Here is a 17,525-nt window from a genome sequence, read left to right on the forward strand (position 1 = left end):
GTTCAGGTGCAGGGAGCACTGGATAGAAACGGGAAACTCAAATTCTAGTTTTGCTGATCTCTTCTAAATAATAATGCCAAAATGAAAGTTTTAAAAAGAAGAAAACACCAACATGAAATCATGTCTAAGTTCACTGGCACTGGTAGTACTTCAGGAGATTAACTGTAGGCAGTGTATCTGATTCTGAAGAGTTAATATAAACCTTGACTAAATGAAAAAAAATAGATCTTTTATTAGATGTCTTGCTTTTGTGCTAGTGCAATTTGTGGAATGTAGAGTCTTCTATTTATTTATCATCTTACATATTCTGAATTCAAGCTAGTCTGTGACTATTAAGGTGTATGTACAAGATGTTACTAGAGTATTAAAACAACAGTGTTATGCTTATTTTAAAACACTGTACTCGTTAAAGATTCTTGTGTGCCTTTGCCTTGCATAGTGAATATGCATAAGATGCCTTCTCAGCAGCTGAATAATTTAATTTGAGATAGTCTTTCAGGGGTACACGTTAAAGTTGTGTGGATTGATGTCAGAAACTGAGGTTAAATAACAGGCTCGAGGTTAAATAACAGGCATTCTGTTAAAACTATTGCATGCCTATGTCACTTGGCTGAATAGTAATTAAATATAGATGGAAACAATATAATGAACTTAAATGAATGGTTTTAAGCTGGTGTCATGTACCAATGCATTAATTTGTGTGGTATTTTTCTTCTGCTTAGACTAGTCATAGATTTGAAAGGAAACTGTCCCCTTACTTCAGCCAGTGAGAGGAGTACATGCAACTGTTTTCAATATTTAAATAATAAGCTCATTTTAAATAATATGCAATTTTTAAACTGTTTTATTGGTGATTTGTTAGACAGGAAGATTAAATTTCACAGTAGTGGCTCTCCACTCTAAGCTTACTGATGCCGTCCTTAAATGTTTGCAATCCATTTCCTTGCTATGCAAGTATATATTGGGAGACACGATATCTTTGAGTAAGTGCTTAACATATGTTGCTTTACATGTTAGCATCTATGTCCCAATTGAATCTAGGAGTAAGAAGGAGGCATGGGACTTGTTATTGAACTGATAGGTTTCCATTCTCCATACTGCTCAGTAGTAGTCAGATGCTGCTGAAGTTTCCCTGTGATCTTTCAAGCTTTGTCCTAATTATAGCTAGCTGCAGTCATGTGTTTTAGGAATCACATAGTCAGAGTAAGTGTGGTGGATTTTATAGAAATGACTGCATTTAGATAAATTAACACTTGATTTTTGTCCATCAAGTTTTTGAGGCAAGATAGGTCCAGCAGCAATAGAAAACCTGAGATAACTTCACTATTAGAAGCTTCTTGGCTACAAGCAGTGGCAGTATATTCATGGAGTAGAGACTATCTTTGTTGTGTTGTTTTTGTACTTGTCCAGCTTTCAACTATCATTTCTGGTAGACCTTGGCATTTTTTAAATTTATTTGCTCTTGTTCAGATTTTTATTTTTGTTTGTTTGTTTTGGGTTGTTTTTTTTTTTTCCAAATTTGAGGGAACACTGGTGTGATAACAGCTAGTTCTATTGGAAAATAGGAAATACTCTGCATTCTGAGAAAACTGCTCGTCAATTTGAAATGTTACTTCCAGAATTTTCCTGTTTGTTAGGAAATGTAATGAAAAATTTACAACAGAAGAATGCAGTTCATGTTAAACTTTGTAACTTTTAGGATTGGAGACTTTGATCTGTACTTTTTATTTTGAGCATAGTCAATCTTTGTTGCTCATGTTATTTAATTGGATCAAAGTCAGTGCAATTGTTTACCTCTTATTACTGCTAGGAGGCTATTGACCATCAAAAATCAAATTATCTTTATGACAGCTGAAGGATTAAGAGAAGCATCAAGACTCCAAAATTGATTTGCATTAACAATCTTTGCAGTTTCCAAAAGGATACAATTGTTGGAAGAATTATGGGTGGCTAAACTATGAGAGCAAAGAATCAGTCTTTTCCCCATTAAGTGTCAGCCTATCAATTAAATGAAGAGTAATTCAGCTCAGCTTCTTCCATTGTGTACTTACAGTCTCCATTAATAAGGGACACCTTTTTTCTAGTTTTCATCTAATTCTCTATTCCAGTGGCACATAGTCTGAGGTGAGAATGTCCTGTTGCATTTCAAGAGATTGAGCAAGCACAACATCTGCCAAATCTCCTTGACAACCAGCATGTCCTTTTCAAGACAAGGATATTCTGTGAAATAGATAACAGATTAGTCCTGGATCCACTTGATCTTATCTTCAGAACATTCAGCCAGCTTCCCACATTACCAAATGTCTGATTCTTTTTTTAATACTGACTAATTAAATCATGGATTTTGGAAGGAGTTAATTAGAGGAAAGAGAATAATTCTGTTATCAAGGTTGCATTCCAAAAAGAGCTATAGAAGATTTAAATATGCCAGAACTTGGGCAGAATTCAGTATATGGTACAAAATGAGCCAAAATTCCTCTAGACTTTTATTTTCTCAATGGCACGAAAAGGTTAATGCAGTAAAACACAAGCACACACACAGACACAGAAACAAATACAGTTCGGGTTGTATTTTCAAAAGATCTCCAGACTCCTGAAGAAATAGAAAGAGGATTTTCAGGATGTTGGAAATAATGGAAGTTGGCCTTCTAATCTGCTTGTGACTTAAAAATCCCACTGCATTTCTGTTTAGGCACATGCTACTCAAAATCTGTCTTGCCTTAAAAGTCTGTATCCTAAGGATGGACCTGACACATCAAAAAATCTGAGTTGTCACCCTAGTCTTTCAGTTTTGACTGTGGTCAATGGTTCAATGTCCCTCTGGAGACCAGTAATGACTGGTGTCCCTCAGGGATCGGTGTTGGGACCTGTTTTTAACATCTTTGTCAGTGACATGGACAGTGGGATTGAGTGTGCCCTCAGCAAGTTTGCCGATGACACCAAGCTGTGTGGTTCAGTTGATAACACTGGAGGGAAGGAATGCCATCCAGAGGGACCTTGACACACTTGTGAGGTGGGCTGATGCCAACCTTATGAAGTTTAACCATGCCAAGTGCAAGGTCCTACACCAGGGTTGGAGCAATCCCAGGCACAGCTACAGGTTGGGCAAAAAGGAAACTCAGTGAAGCCCTGCAGAGAAGGACTTGGTGGTGTTGGTCGATGAGAAACTGAACATGAGCCGGCTTCAATGTGCGCTCTCAGCCCAGAAAGCCAGCCGTATTCTGGGCTGCTTCAAAAGGAGCGTGACCAGCAGGTGGAAGGAGGTGATCCTGCCCCTCTACTCTGCTCTTGTAAGACCTCACTTGGAGTATTGTGTGCAGTTCTGGTGTCCTCAACATAAAAAGGACATGGAACTGTTGGAACAAGTCCAGAGGAGGGCCACGAGGATGATCAGAGGACTGGAGCACCTCCTGTATGAAGACAGGCTGAGGAAGTTGGGGCTGTTCAGCCTGGAGAAGAGAAGGCTGCATGGAGACCTCATAGCAGCCTTCCAGTATCTGAAGGGGGCCTGCAGGGATGCTGGTGAGGGACTATTCATTAGGGTCTGTAGTGATAGGACAAGGGGTAATGGGTTAGAATTTCAACGAGGGAAGTTTAGATTGGATCTAAGGAAGAAATTCTTTACTGTTAGGGTGGTGAGACACTGGAATGGGTTGTTGCCCAGGGAGGTTGTGAATGCTCCATCCCTGGCGGTGTTCAAGACAAGGTTTAATGAAGCCTTGGATTATATGGTTTAGTGTGAGGTGTCCCTGCCCATGTCAGGGGGGTTGGAACTAGATGGTCTTAAGGTCCTTTCCAACCCTAACTATTCTATGATTCTAGTAATAATATGGATTTTTTTTTTGTGAAAAGTGAGGGGTTTTTTTTTTCCTCAACTTGAAGAATGATGTACTTGTTACCAGATGCTAGAGAAGCAAACACAGTCCATACTTCATTCTGATCAGTCCATGATGATATTGTCCTGAGTTATAATTTCAGTAGGAAAAAACAGGTTGGTAGGAGACAAGAGTCATGAGTTCCTGGGAATTCTGACAACTCACAACACTGGGTGCTAGTTTGTTCTGTGAGTGTACAGCTTTATTTGCCCCCAAAAGCTAATCTCTCATTTGCGAATTGTATTCACTTTGGGGGTTAATGTACTTCATTATCCCCAGCAGACTATTGGAACTTCGCATTTACTTCTTTACAAAACAGAAATTTCAGAACAATATGATAGAAGATATATGCACATTATTGGCTGTTCTACCTTCTTTTAGACAGGAGTACGGAGACAAGTTTTTCCTTCCATGGTTTTTAATGCTCTCCAGTTTTATTTTGTCATAGCTGAATATTTAAATATTTTCAACAAATACAGAACATCTTTTTTTCTTTTTTTACTTCTAATAGGCTTATTACCCAAAGTTGCCTTTTCATCATCTTTGCTCACTGAAATGTGTGAGCTACTTCTGGAAATAAGACTAGTGAATTCAAACAAAGGGTGTGTGCTCTTTAGATTAGGTGTCATGTATGCATCAAATCTAGTGGTTATGTAGATATGGTATCTTTGTTTTAATAAGAAATATATCATCCTTGGTCATATTTATCCTGAAAAAGCATATATCAAGTGAGTTAAAGGAAATGTGTTAGGTTTGGTTTCCTGATGTCTACCTTTAAAATAAGAGCCTTATATTATGTAGTTTTAAATGGCATAAAGTGATCACTGTGTTCCTCTGTATTTTGCTTCTAAACTTAGATGTTAAATCCATTTTCCGTAGCTTAAAATATAAAACATGCCTAATATTTTCTGCCTGGTTGCATAGAAGCTGAGTAATAGCAGCAAAGGCCCTGAAACAAGCCTAATAGAGATCAGTGAAGATCATCCTTCTGACATTTGTGGCTGGTGGACCAGGCCCTAAGGCAAGAGGATATGAAAGTGAACTCTAGGGATAAGAAGCAACATCACTACAATCAACCTTACTATAAAAGCAGTATTGCAAAAATTCTCATATTTTATTATTTATTATTGAGTGTAAATTCTTCTCAGATTTGAGTTTGTTTCTATATTTATTTGATTCATATTTAAAGCTTGTATTAGTTGCATATGCTTATGCTATTGTCAGCAGCATAACAGGTAGGAAGATGGGAAGACAATACCAACATGAGCAAGAATTCTGTTTTCTGTACTGATGTATCTAATCTGTGTATACTGTTAAAAATAACTTTCTTCTCTCTTTAGGCAGGAATCTTCAGCATGAATGCATGTGAAGAGGGGTTTGCCACTGGCGGCAGGGATGGCTGTGTTCGCTTGTGGGACCTAAATTTTAAACCAATTACTGTGATTGATCTCAGGGAAACAGACCAAGGGTATAAAGGTAAAAAGAAGTTTGTAATTTTTGGTATACCAGTAAGGTAGGAAATTTACCAGTGTTTTGAACAAAAAAAGACTTTAAAAAAAAAAAACCAAACAAAAAAAATTGTTTCATGTATGTTACTGTGAACTATTTGCTAGAAAAAGAAATTTGTTCATGCCATTAGTGTGAAAGTCATGTAGTCCTTCAGAGTTACTGCAAAACGTACTGTGAAGTTATAGACACAGACTTATTTTTTTTCTTTAAATCAATAAAATGCACATCTTTTCTGTAGTACAGCAATTTTTAACAAGGAGCAGTAAAACCTTAAGAGAAATTAAAAGAGACAGTGAGATCTACAGTGTAAAACAGTGGAGTACAAATATTGCACTTATTAGTTACCTGAATTTTTGCTAAAACTATTTAGAAGTTATCTACAGTTTCATAGAACTTATAATGCTGCTATACCTATATCTTCAATTACAGGTTGTCATGCTAAAATCTTAAATGCGGCAGTTTATAGCATGTTTTGTTAGTGTTCTAGATATTGTTGGTGTAGTGATTCAGGAACAGAACACAAAAGTATACTAAAGCACTAATGTCACAGCATTGCTTTTGTTGGCATTTGGTTTTCTTTACCCACAGTCACTTCATTATTTTCTAATATCTTGCAAAGAATTTGACAGTGTGGCCCAGTGTCCGATGGCAATCAGATATTCAGGGTCAATAAATAATTGACTGCAAGTTGAATCTTAGTACTCTGTAATTGACTTGGCATTCCAACCAAGACAGTAAAGTATTGCAACAAGATGGAATGTGTTTCATTTTAAATGCCCTTTGGTACAGTGGCTTTGTTTTGATTTTAAATTTACTCAGCTGCTTTTTTTGAGCTCTGTTGAAATGTGTGTTTAATTCCCCATTTTATTCTTTTGGTCTTGTTCTTCACTCCAGATTGTCTCCTTTACCTTTGGTGGAAAAGACTCTTACCATGAACTCTTGGTTTTTGATCACTTATGTGAACTCTGTCCTCATCTTTTAACTTCTCAAATGGCTTTGGCAGAGCTAATAGCTTTTAAAAAATGCTATCTTTAATAAATTCAGTTTCCTGAATCTTTTCACTTCAGTGTTTTTTTCTTACTGTATTCTTTTGAGGATTGCCTTTATGACCTGTCCTACTTTTTTTCTTAATTGCATTTTCTGCTGCTGCTATAGCTCACCTCTTGGTACTTTTGTCTGTGAACATAAACTCAAGTTCTGTATCCCTGTGAATGTCTTGCAGAGCAATTAGTTGACTCTTGATATATCTCTAAACAGTCAAATTGTTTCTCAAAATATCTCTCTCCACAATAAGAAGTTCCAAATTACTAAGACAGATGTCTTAATTATTCTTCATCGAAGATTCTGGTTGTTTCTTTTTTTTTTTTTTTAATCACTGTAGACAATATAGCCGTATAATGTCTAGATCATAGGGCTAAATGGTGAGGTGGTTATATTCACCAGTGCAGCACAATAGGAACAAATCCGTAAGACAGAACAATCAGTGTGGAGGATTAAAGTAGCACAATATGTATGTATTTTGAGGGGTGTTTGAGGGATGTTAGCTCTAGTTGGATTCAGTGGTCTGAATACTTTATTGCAGTTGGAGTGTACTAAGTGCATTCTTGGAGGACAGTTCTGTTCAGTTCTGTTTTGTTCAGAGGGTGTCTTATTTGTGCATTGGAAGGCTATCTTGTAATATAAAGCATGCCAAGTAGGCACTATCAGGAGCTTTGCTTTGAAAGCAGGCTTTGTTAGAATTAAAACATCAGTGCAGATCCATCAGACTGGCCTGCTAACCCACCCATTCACTGTTTCCGAGTTGCAAATTTTTCTTCAATGTAAATTTAATAACATAAGGCAGCACTTTGTGTAGTTAAAAATATTTTTCAGAAGCCGTCAACTCATATCAGTACAATATTCTTTTCAACTGATAGATAAAACTGTGTCTCATATTAATGCAGAGTAGTTTTTCAAATATCATTCTTGAGCTATTCTCCGCATAAATTAAGGCAAAGTGAATCAAGTTAAGCATTGCTACTGTCTGATTATCTGCACCTGAAACTGGCAAAATTAAGTTGCACTATCAAAGTGTAACAAACACAGCCTATTTTAAAAGGTGCATATTCCTAAAATTGGGCACCCAAGTCTGGATTCCCAGTTACAGCAGTCCTAACTTCTATTTTGTTGTTCTCAATCTTATGTATAAACAAGTAAATCCTCTGAGTGCTCGCTTTCACTGTAAGCCTGTAAACTGAATTAGTTACTAGAAATGCACATTGAAATTCCATCATAAACCCTTTTCATCTCTTTATATGTTGTTTTGTTTTGATTTAGTTTTGTTTTCTAGTTAGTGAGAAAAATAATTCTGGATAGTGTTAAGATGTTACAAAAGATTTGCTGTAGGGGGAGCATCTCAGGCACAGCCTGTGGAGAGCTGGGCTCTTTGATTGTCTTACATGCAAGGCATGTTCCACTGATGCTTTTATCACTTATAAAACATAAGTTCATCTAGCTAGTACTAAGGTCCATGGTTTGATCAGAAGTTGTAATTTATATTCTCTGCTCCCTTTGTTGAAATTTAAAGACATGAAATGTGCAATTCCAGATAAAAATGTCATTATTACCTTTCTCTGTCAGAGATCTTGTCTTGCATGAATTGGTTACATGTCCTTTATTAAAATAAGGGTCACATTTTATTTTAGATTTTTTTGTAATACTAAGCTTGAAAAGTTAATGTTATAAGGGCAGTATGTGTTATGTGGAATTCATAAAAGGAGTAAATGGAGGAATAAGAAAAGGTATATGGATACTTCTTGATGCTTGCTTTTATGCTTTGTCATGTGCTACATTGCCTTTGTTTCACAAATTCTCGGGATGTATCTTTTAGTAACAATCTCTTCTACAGGTCTGTCTGTGAGAAGTGTTTGCTGGAGAGGAGACCATATACTTGTTGGGACACAAGACAGTGAAATTTTTGAAATTGTGGTGCATGAGCGTAATAAGCCTTTCCTGATAATGCAGGGGCACTGTGAAGGAGAGCTCTGGGCTTTGGCTGTCCATCCTACAAAACCTCTAGCAATGACTGGAAGTGATGATCGATCAGTCAGGTTAAATATTGTTTGCTTGTTTAACTGTGTAGAGTTTTATACAAACAGCTCATTTTGTAGATAACCTGGTAAAAATGTAGATATTTTAAAATGTGGCATTGGTCCAGATAAGTTACACATGAAATCAGTGTAACTTAATCTCCGGTAAAAAAATATAGTCAAAATGTATATTTCACAAAAAAATAAGTGTACAAAACCTGAACAAATTTATTTTAGGCTAACACTAAGCTCTCATATGCAAGTATTCTATGTTTCCTTTTAAGGAGTTACAGGTTACAATGAAAAATTGGGATTTTTGTTAAGTATCTTTAGTATAACGTGATTAAGCAAAAAAGCAGTTAGATTATGAATATTGAAATAATGGTTTAGAATTCTAGATACATCTTGTAAGTGATAGCTGTTCTAATGTATCTTGTAGTAAAAACTTACATATTATAATATTATCTAGTTATAACTAGTTTATTGATAATGACTTGTTAATAGGAAGGAATGCGTTTACTGACCAAAGTCTTTAATTTTTCCTGCCTAAAATGATTACCAAAATAGTGGAATTTTCAGAGTGGCTGTTCCTGGTATATATTATCAGATGTTGTTGTTATTTTTACATTCAGAAAGCTAAACAAAATTAATCTGCACCTGCATTTTCTTATTAGATATTTTCTCTATATTTTAAATATAAAATGTTCTTTGCTGTATGCAAAATTTGTGCTTTTGTCTAATATTTTCCTTATGGAAAATATTCAAAATGCTTTTAAAGTAGGACTCTATCATGTTCAGAATTCTGCAGAAATGCAGTCTTCATGCTATCTGTAGCACAGCTACAAACCACTCATTACATTTGTACTTATTGCTTTATTTTAGAATTTGGAGTTTAATAGACCATGCTCTGATTGCCCGGTGCAATATGGAGGAACCCATTCGTTGTGCTGCGGTTAGCACTGATGGAATCCATCTGGCACTGGGAATGAAGGATGGCTCTTTCACTGTGCTTCGAGTCAGGCACGTTACAAAAATTAGATACGCTATTAACTCTTTCAAGCGTAGTGTCTAGTTCCTTTTATAAACTCTTTGTACATTGACACTGTAGTGACCATACATGAGATGACTTGCATTGCTGTTTTAAATTACTGATCTTGGAGTGCTCAGATTTTTTAAATATGTGTGCTACATGTGTTCATGTTGTCCATAACACATTTGAAAAAGTATACAGGTATATCTGCAAAGAACGGCAGTGTTCTAGGAAGTGCTTTATTTTAGGTTTTAGCTTTATTAATCATTCTTGAATTACTAAATCATAAATTATCTTTAATCCCTAAATTGTTTCCATGTGTTGGGATGCTGCTTTCAGCACATCATGCATGCAAAATCATTGCTGCCTTGTTCCTACGATCCCAGAGTTTTAAAGGGAAAATGAGATTTGTGTCTCATGTCGGTGTTGTTCCGTAAATGAATAAAGATCTGGTAACCTACTCGATTAATTTTTTTATGGACCCAATTTGAAGAGTTCCTTTTGTTCACTCCTCCTCAGCCCAGTGCAGCACCTTTTTGTGTCATTTTTCCCTTCTCTTTTTTTGGCCACGAAGCCCTACTTAACTCTAAAAATAGCAGTTTTATGTTTGCATATATGATAGTAAAGTTCGCGTCATGATTTTATCTTTTTTAAAACTGGGAACACGACAGTTTGGTAAGGCTCTTCTATACTTATGACATGCTTTCTTTCATACTACAGAGATATGACTGAGGTTGTTCATATCAAAGACAGGAAAGAAGCTATTCATGAACTGAAATATTCACCAGATGGGAATTTTCTAGCTGTTGGTTCCAATGACAGCTCTGTGGATATATATGGTGTTGTTCAGCGATACAAGAAAGTTGGGGAATGTATTGGATCTTTAAGTTTCATCACCCATATGGATTGGTCTTCGGACAGTAAATACTTACAGACTAATGATGGCAATGGAAAGAGACTTTTTTACAGAATGCCAAGTAAGATGCTGAGTTCCCTTTATGATATCTGTTACTTGTTACAGAAAGAACATATAGTAGTTTGGTACGAACAGCCACATACACATTCTGGTTCAAAGCATTGGGTTACAGAATTATTTTTTTTTCCTAAGTTCTTATAAATATCTACTATATTTGAGTAAGTACAGTATTTTCTGACAAAGCTACTGAAGTATCTTATGTGTTTACTCTTTATAGTGTATGTTTTCATGGTAGAGATGCTGGCTTATGATTTATTTCTGAAAACTGGATCTTTGTTCCCACTTTTCTAGAAAAACAAACAAGAACAAAAAAAAAACCAACCCAAAACCCCTGTAAAACCCCCCCAAAACCAACCCACCCCACCCCCAAATCAAACAAACCACTGCATTCAAATTAAGTTTTGCATTAGCTTAATAGCATTGTTCTTACTGAGCTTGCGTATTAAATCCATTTCAGTCTGTACTGTATGTTTTTAAAATGTTTGGAAAAGTCAGTGTGTTGTGTCTTGGAAGAGTCACTTGGTATTCTAGAATTATTCTTGCAGTAGAACTGAGGAATTTAAATCTAAAAGAGCTTTTACAGTGAGAAATTTGTAGCAGAATCAGAATGCATATTAATTTGGGAGTATAATGGTTTAAGGTAACTAGAGAAAATAAGAGTACCTGATGTAAGTATACCAGAATGCAGGAATTACTCACTGGAAACAAAAGAAATATTAAAGTGGAATACATATCTGATTCAATCATGCAACCTTCAAAATGAATAAAAATATCAAAATTAATTTTACTGATAATGCAAATTCAAATGTGTCTTTTTTATGGCAAGTGACTATTAGAGAAAATTAGTATATTACATAATACTGAAATAGAATTTTCAGCCTCTGTTTGTGACAACCCCATTATTGTAAGTATTTTCAAGAGAACACTGTCTTGAAAACTTGACTGAACTGTCCCATACTCTTGAAATAGTTTTCATCAAGACAAGTTCCCTCTGAAGTCCTAATTACAATATGTCAAGCGCAGTGTTTGTCACAAGTTTTGACTTGTTTCTTCTGTGTATACACTCTTTACATTATACCATTCTATATTTTTCCTACTCATTGTGTTTGTAGTAATTATCTATTATTATCATCATTTACTATAGAGTCCCTTCATTTGTTATACAATACTTACAGTTTGCACTGTGCATTATTTATAGTTCTATGGACACAGTACCTACTTATCCTAAATGAGCCTTTAGTCTGACACAGTTCTTAAGGTCTTACATGAAACTTTGTGGGACTGGAACAATCTTATTCCATGTAGATCTGATGTTAAAGAATGTAACAAGAATCTAAGTAAAAAGTTGGTGTTTTCAGTAATTCACAGTGACCAGAGGAGTTCTTTTTGCTCTAAGTAATCCAAGTTTCTAAACCAGTTCAGCAACAGAATTTTTCCAAGCTTTCCTAGAATGGCTACATGCAGTTTTTTATAAACATTTAAAAATAACACAGCCTTAAGCAGATTACCAAGAAAAAATTAAAACTGTAAATCACCAAACTTACTATCTTCTGTAGTCTTGAGAAGCCTTACTGCTGATGCTGTACTAGAGAATATCAGGACAGATTTAGAAGTCAGTTTTTAATTCACTCTCACTTGGATTTGTGTTCTGAAGAATGATAAATTTTACACTCTTTAAAATTATGTAAGTGGATATTAAAGAATTGCTCTTTTTGTTCTTAGGCGGAAAAGAAGTAACCAACAAGGAGGAATTAAAAGGTGTTCAGTGGGCATCATGGACCTGTGTTTCTGGCCTTGAAGTTAATGGAATCTGGCCCAAATATTCAGATATAAATGATATTAATTCTGTGGATGCAAATTTTATTGGGCAAGTTATGGTCACAGCTGATGATTATGGAATAGTAAAGCTCTTTCGATACCCATGTCTAAGAAAAGGTAGTACCTTTAAGTTCAGTTACAAACATATATTTTAGAATTTTGGTTATTCAAGAAAAAGGTTTTAGAAAACTGTGTTTAAAAAGTATATAAATGACCAATCTTTATTCTTAGAGGCTTAGTTTGAGTTCAGAGGTGAAAAAAAATAATAGACTTGTGTATTGACAACTGTAATACTAACACCACTTGTGTTTTGAACCAAATACACCAAAATTTGCTGGAAAAATAGCCTTTTTCTTTTTTTTAGTAACTGGATATCATGAGGTGATGCAGTATATACCCTTCTATGATATACATACCTAAGTATTTCACTTTGGTCTTCAAGTATTTTTCTTCCTTCCTCTGGATCAGTGATGGAGATTTAGGCTAGGAATTGGAAAATAATAACTTTACTAAATGATTAGAGGCAATACACATGTGAATGGCAAATTGGTCCTGTAATCAGAATATGCCACTGAATATCATTTGAAGTTTAAGAACTTTTCTGAGACATTTTCCTCAATTTTTTGCTAGGAATAAGGACAAATCACATGTGAAATTTTTAAACCTGAAGCCTAAATCAAGGAATATAGTTTTCAAGTTTAGTGTTGAGGACTGAGAGAACAGAGGAGGAATATGTGTTGTTTTAGACAAGAAAGGCTAAAGACACTGTTCAGGTTGAACTGTAACGAATTATCAGTGGCAGAGATCTCTGTCTTAAGCTGTTAATGTGATGATGATCAGAGAAGAAAGCCTGTGAAATGTTCTCTAGATTGTAAGAAGAGTCCCCTTAACCTAAAAATTTTGCCTGGGGACTGGATCTAATGTCTAAGTTTTGAAAAGCGAAACAAAATTTGCCCCAGTGCATGACTGCAGTTTGCAGTGTTGCACATTTAATGCTGGCTACAACCGCATGATCTTTGTGATGGGTCTTACAATATGTCTTCAAGCAGTGTGTGCTTGAAGAAATTACTTTTATTTTTTTCTTGATGAATGACATGAAGAGTTTTTTCAGCTGTTTTTGTGAAAGGTAATATTAAAAATCATCTCATTTTAATCATTCCAGTTTTACTTTTAAAGTTGTAAGGCTATTACTGATACCTGAGTAATTGAAAAATACATTTTTTGCAAACAGTATTCTGTCATTTTGAAGGAGTTGTAATTTGTTCCCTTTTTATCCCCTATTTTTTCACTAGAAATATAAAAACAAAAGGCACAAGGGTCTGAATAATGGAGTACTGTTAGGAACTTCTTATTAGTAACTGATCTAGTAATTGTATTGTAATTATGTAGTAGTCAGTGTAAACATTAACTTGATGTAGTTCTATTACTACTACTGCTATTAAAGATGTGCGGATATGAATTGCTAGAAGTGCATAGTGCTCAAATTGTACAAAAAGTGAGAACCAGTGCTACAAGCGCACATATGGGGATGCTTTCACAGAGCCAAATATACATAACTTAACATTTAAATAATTGCATGTTTTCCCTATAGAAACAGTAATTGGCAAAATCCTGGCTTATAATAAATATAAGATTAATATCAAAAAGTTTTAAGAAAATCTTCCTTTAGTACACCTCATGCAGCACTATCATATGATTTCTGTCTTTGTGTTTGACTTGTTAAAGATATTATATCCTGCAATCCAAATTTAAAAATGTATCTTAAAGACATTAAATTTGGAAATATTGCAAAAAAGTTGCTATTTTTAATTAAAATATCACTTGGAATATTTTAATTAAACTATTACTTTTTATAATGGTTTTCTTAATGTGTTTTCTTAAGGGGCTTCTGAAATATTTATTCTATGTATGTTGACAGATATTTTCTTTCTTGTTCTAGGAGCAAAGTTTAAAAAATATCTTGGTCATTCTGCTCATGTGACAAATGTCAGATGGTCACACGATCACCAGTGGGTTGTTTCCATTGGGGGGGCTGATCATTCTGTCTTTCAGTGGAAGTTTGTCCCTGACCGGAAGTTGAAGGATTCTCTTCATATAGCTCCCCAGGGTAAGTCATTTATTAAAAAAAAAAAAAGGTAGGAGGAGTGGAGGCTAAAATGGAAGTAAGATTCTTTGGTGGAAGTATAGAAATAGATATTCAGAATTGCCACCTGAGAACATTGACTAATGCTTGCCTGTACCCTGTATGTGCAGTCTGTCAAGATTCTGGGGGAAAAATAAGAATAGCCCCTGTGTTAACTGTGCACAGGGAAAATGCAAAAGTTTGGATCATGGATACAACTTCATGAATTCTGTATGTATTATCTTTTACTAAGTTGACAACAACTGGATGCCAAGATGTTACTAGAAAAAAAAAGGTTGATTAAAATTTTGAACTATTTAGATGATAGTTCAAGCATTGTAATTAATTTGTTTCATATGAAGATGTATCTATTGCAGACCCAGCTACTGGGTAAACGAATTCTGTTTCAGTGCTGGCCTTGTGAGTACCAAATGCAGAAAGAAGTGATAGATTTCTTCATCTCCTTAATGAAGCCTCCGAGAAGTCTGTTTGATTCTTTATGGCATGAATTGCTTTTCAACTAATTATTTCCTATTACTGAAATTTCTTCTTAGCTAATGCATCCCAAACTAAAATATCTATAGAGAAAGTGTTTAAATTTCTTGTTTATAGATACATAACCTTCTGGCTGACACTAAGTGCAGCATACATCTGTTTTGTCACACTATTGATAATTGTCCTCATAATGGCCTTTCTAACTGTGATCTGCTACTTTTATCAGTAGCTGTATTGGGTTCCTTTGGATCACTGATGAAAAGATTACTTTTTATTGCATGTTTCTAGAAATATTTCTTACTGAGTGGTGATTCTATCTTTGCAATTACATTTTGAGATCTTTTAAAATGATTTGTGTTCTAGACTGACTTTGTCTGGTTTCTTAATCAATAAATGTGCAACATTCAATCAAAGGTTGCAGAAAGATCCAAATATATTACAATTTATCATCCTGGACATTCTTTTCAGTTTCTGTTGGAATGAAATTCTGTGCTATAACATTATGTGGCTTTCCCCAGGTGTAAAGCAGAAACTTTAAATGACTACTCTTTCTCTATAGTAATGGAAAATTTTACCACTTCCTTTCTACATATGATTTTTAGTTTTTTCCCTGTAATGTACCTGGAGAATTGCTACTTACATCAATGGCTCACTTAACCATAAGTTTCTCTTTAGAGTCCTTTACTTCTGGTTACCTTTCTGCAAGTCTTATTTTCTGCTTTATACTCTTTAGTTGATTCTCTTATTTCTTTGTTTCCTCCTCACATTAATGTCAATGAAATAATTTTAATGAATGAAACTAAGTCACTCCCAAGTCCTCCTAAAATTACCATACTTACAAGTTGTCTTATTTCTACTAAATTTCTCTAATTTCAGCAGAACAGGTTCTTTCAGCCTGTTAATTGTTAGCAATTTATGTGTAGTTAATATAGGCATTGAATGTCAAATCAGAAACATTAAGCAATTACTTTAAATGCTTTCTTGTTTGTAATTGAGGTTGCTTCATTTTCTATTTCTGTTTTCTTGGTGGCAGAGAGTTTGGTTGATTCTAATAGTGATGACTCAGATTCAGATCAGTCTGATGTTCCAGAGCTGGACTCTGAAATTGAACAAGAGACACAGATCACCTATCGTCGACAGGTAAACATTCTTGTTTTGATGGTAGTTGGTATGCTTCCCCAGGCTTACATTGGTCTTTTATGAATAGCTGTTGAAGTCTGAAAACTGGAGAGACTGAAATCTGAGCAGGAACTGACCAGAACTTTTAGAATTGTTATTATCTGATGTATTCAAAATCTGAAGACACAGTAGATGAAAAACAAAAAATACATGTATTCCTAACATGTTCTGATAGAGTTTTGGTTGTAATTTTGAAACAAGTTACACTATGCAATAACCAGCTACAGTTCTTGGAGATTTTTTACAATTGTGTCAGTATTTCATTTATATGGATGATTACCGTGGCTGAATTCTCAGAAATATGTGTTTCTCCTGGTAATCTTTGAATTTATTGTGTGCTCTTTCTTAAAGGTTTACAAAGAAGATCTACCTCAACTTAAAGAGCAATGCAAAGAAAAAAGAAAAAGTGCAGCTTCTAAGAGACGAGAGCGAGCTCCAGGGAACAGCATAAGATTACATTTTGTTCATGGGTATGAAAACTAGGATTCTTTAACATACACAAGCAGACTGTCTTTTGTAGGTTGGTGATTATCATTTAAGAATCTGCTGAAAGACTTTTAGGTCAGTTGCATTGTGATTTAAGTAAAAATAAATGTACACTAATTTAATAGAAACCTTGGAGGCCAAAGTAGACTAATTCTAAGTGTGAATTCTGAATTGAATTTGGACTGAAACTTTAGCTGATACTTCTTATTTGAATAGAGGTGACTATAATATTTGGCTATTACATGATTTTCAGTATTTAGAAAGTAATAGTTCTCTAGTGTATTATTTTGGAAGCTTGGTGTAGTTGAAGATGGCTGGATTCTGTACTAAATATTGTTTCTATTGCTATTTTATTAAAAAAGCCAACAAAGAAACCAGACAAACCAAAACCTGTTTGTACCTAATCTGAAACAATTTACATGTTTCTGTGATAGTTTAGTAATTAAACTTAATTCTTACCAGGTCCTACAGGTGTGTTAAAATTCAGTTTCATTCTCTTTTTGGTGCTGATTTAAGTACTAAAATTACTTTCAGATGCATCCTTTAAGTTCTATGATTTCATCTTTAGTGTTGGTAGTCTCCCATAACTCTTCATAAGTGAAGATTTTTTTATCAGAACAAAGATGTGGTGTCTTAAAGCAAAATGGCAGTAGATGTTACTAAATTAGAATAATGCAAATGAAATGTAAATTCCCTTGATACAAAACATAATCAAAGCCTTGATTAAGTTAAGGCACTGGAAATTGGGTAATACTGTTTTCCTCTCAAAAAGGTACCTCTTTGTGGGAATACAATTTCTTTTTAGAGATAAGTAAATGCACAGATAAGTTGCTGGTTCTGTCTTTATGATGATACTTAAAACAATTTTAGAAGGGCTCCATATGAAATGCTTAATAAATTAATTGGCTAAAGATAGTTAATTTTTCAACTCAGCAATTTTGTCTGTAAAAGGCATAGAGTTTGAGGA

At 34.7% G+C, this 17,525-nt stretch overlaps 1 protein-coding gene across 2 annotated transcripts in view; it reads left to right on the top strand.

Annotated features, from left to right (window-relative positions):
• Window positions 1-17,525, top strand: part of EML5 (EMAP like 5) — a 107,171-nt gene that overhangs the window by 32,865 nt on the left and 56,781 nt on the right. For both annotated transcript variants that reach the window (XM_005149496.3, XM_034062106.1), the window contains exons 6-13: window positions 5,216-5,351; window positions 8,272-8,473; window positions 9,335-9,472; window positions 10,203-10,459; window positions 12,181-12,393; window positions 14,216-14,383; window positions 15,927-16,033; window positions 16,424-16,542. In XM_005149496.3, the coding sequence (XP_005149553.2) occupies window positions 5,216-5,351; window positions 8,272-8,473; window positions 9,335-9,472; window positions 10,203-10,459; window positions 12,181-12,393; window positions 14,216-14,383; window positions 15,927-16,033; window positions 16,424-16,542 (1,340 nt within the window). The remainder of the gene's footprint in view (window positions 1-5,215; window positions 5,352-8,271; window positions 8,474-9,334; window positions 9,473-10,202; window positions 10,460-12,180; window positions 12,394-14,215; window positions 14,384-15,926; window positions 16,034-16,423; window positions 16,543-17,525) is intronic.

The sequence above is a fragment of the Melopsittacus undulatus genome, chromosome 4 (assembly GCF_012275295.1).
Source record: "Melopsittacus undulatus isolate bMelUnd1 chromosome 4, bMelUnd1.mat.Z, whole genome shotgun sequence".
NCBI classification, from domain to species: Eukaryota; Metazoa; Chordata; class Aves; order Psittaciformes; family Psittaculidae; genus Melopsittacus; species Melopsittacus undulatus.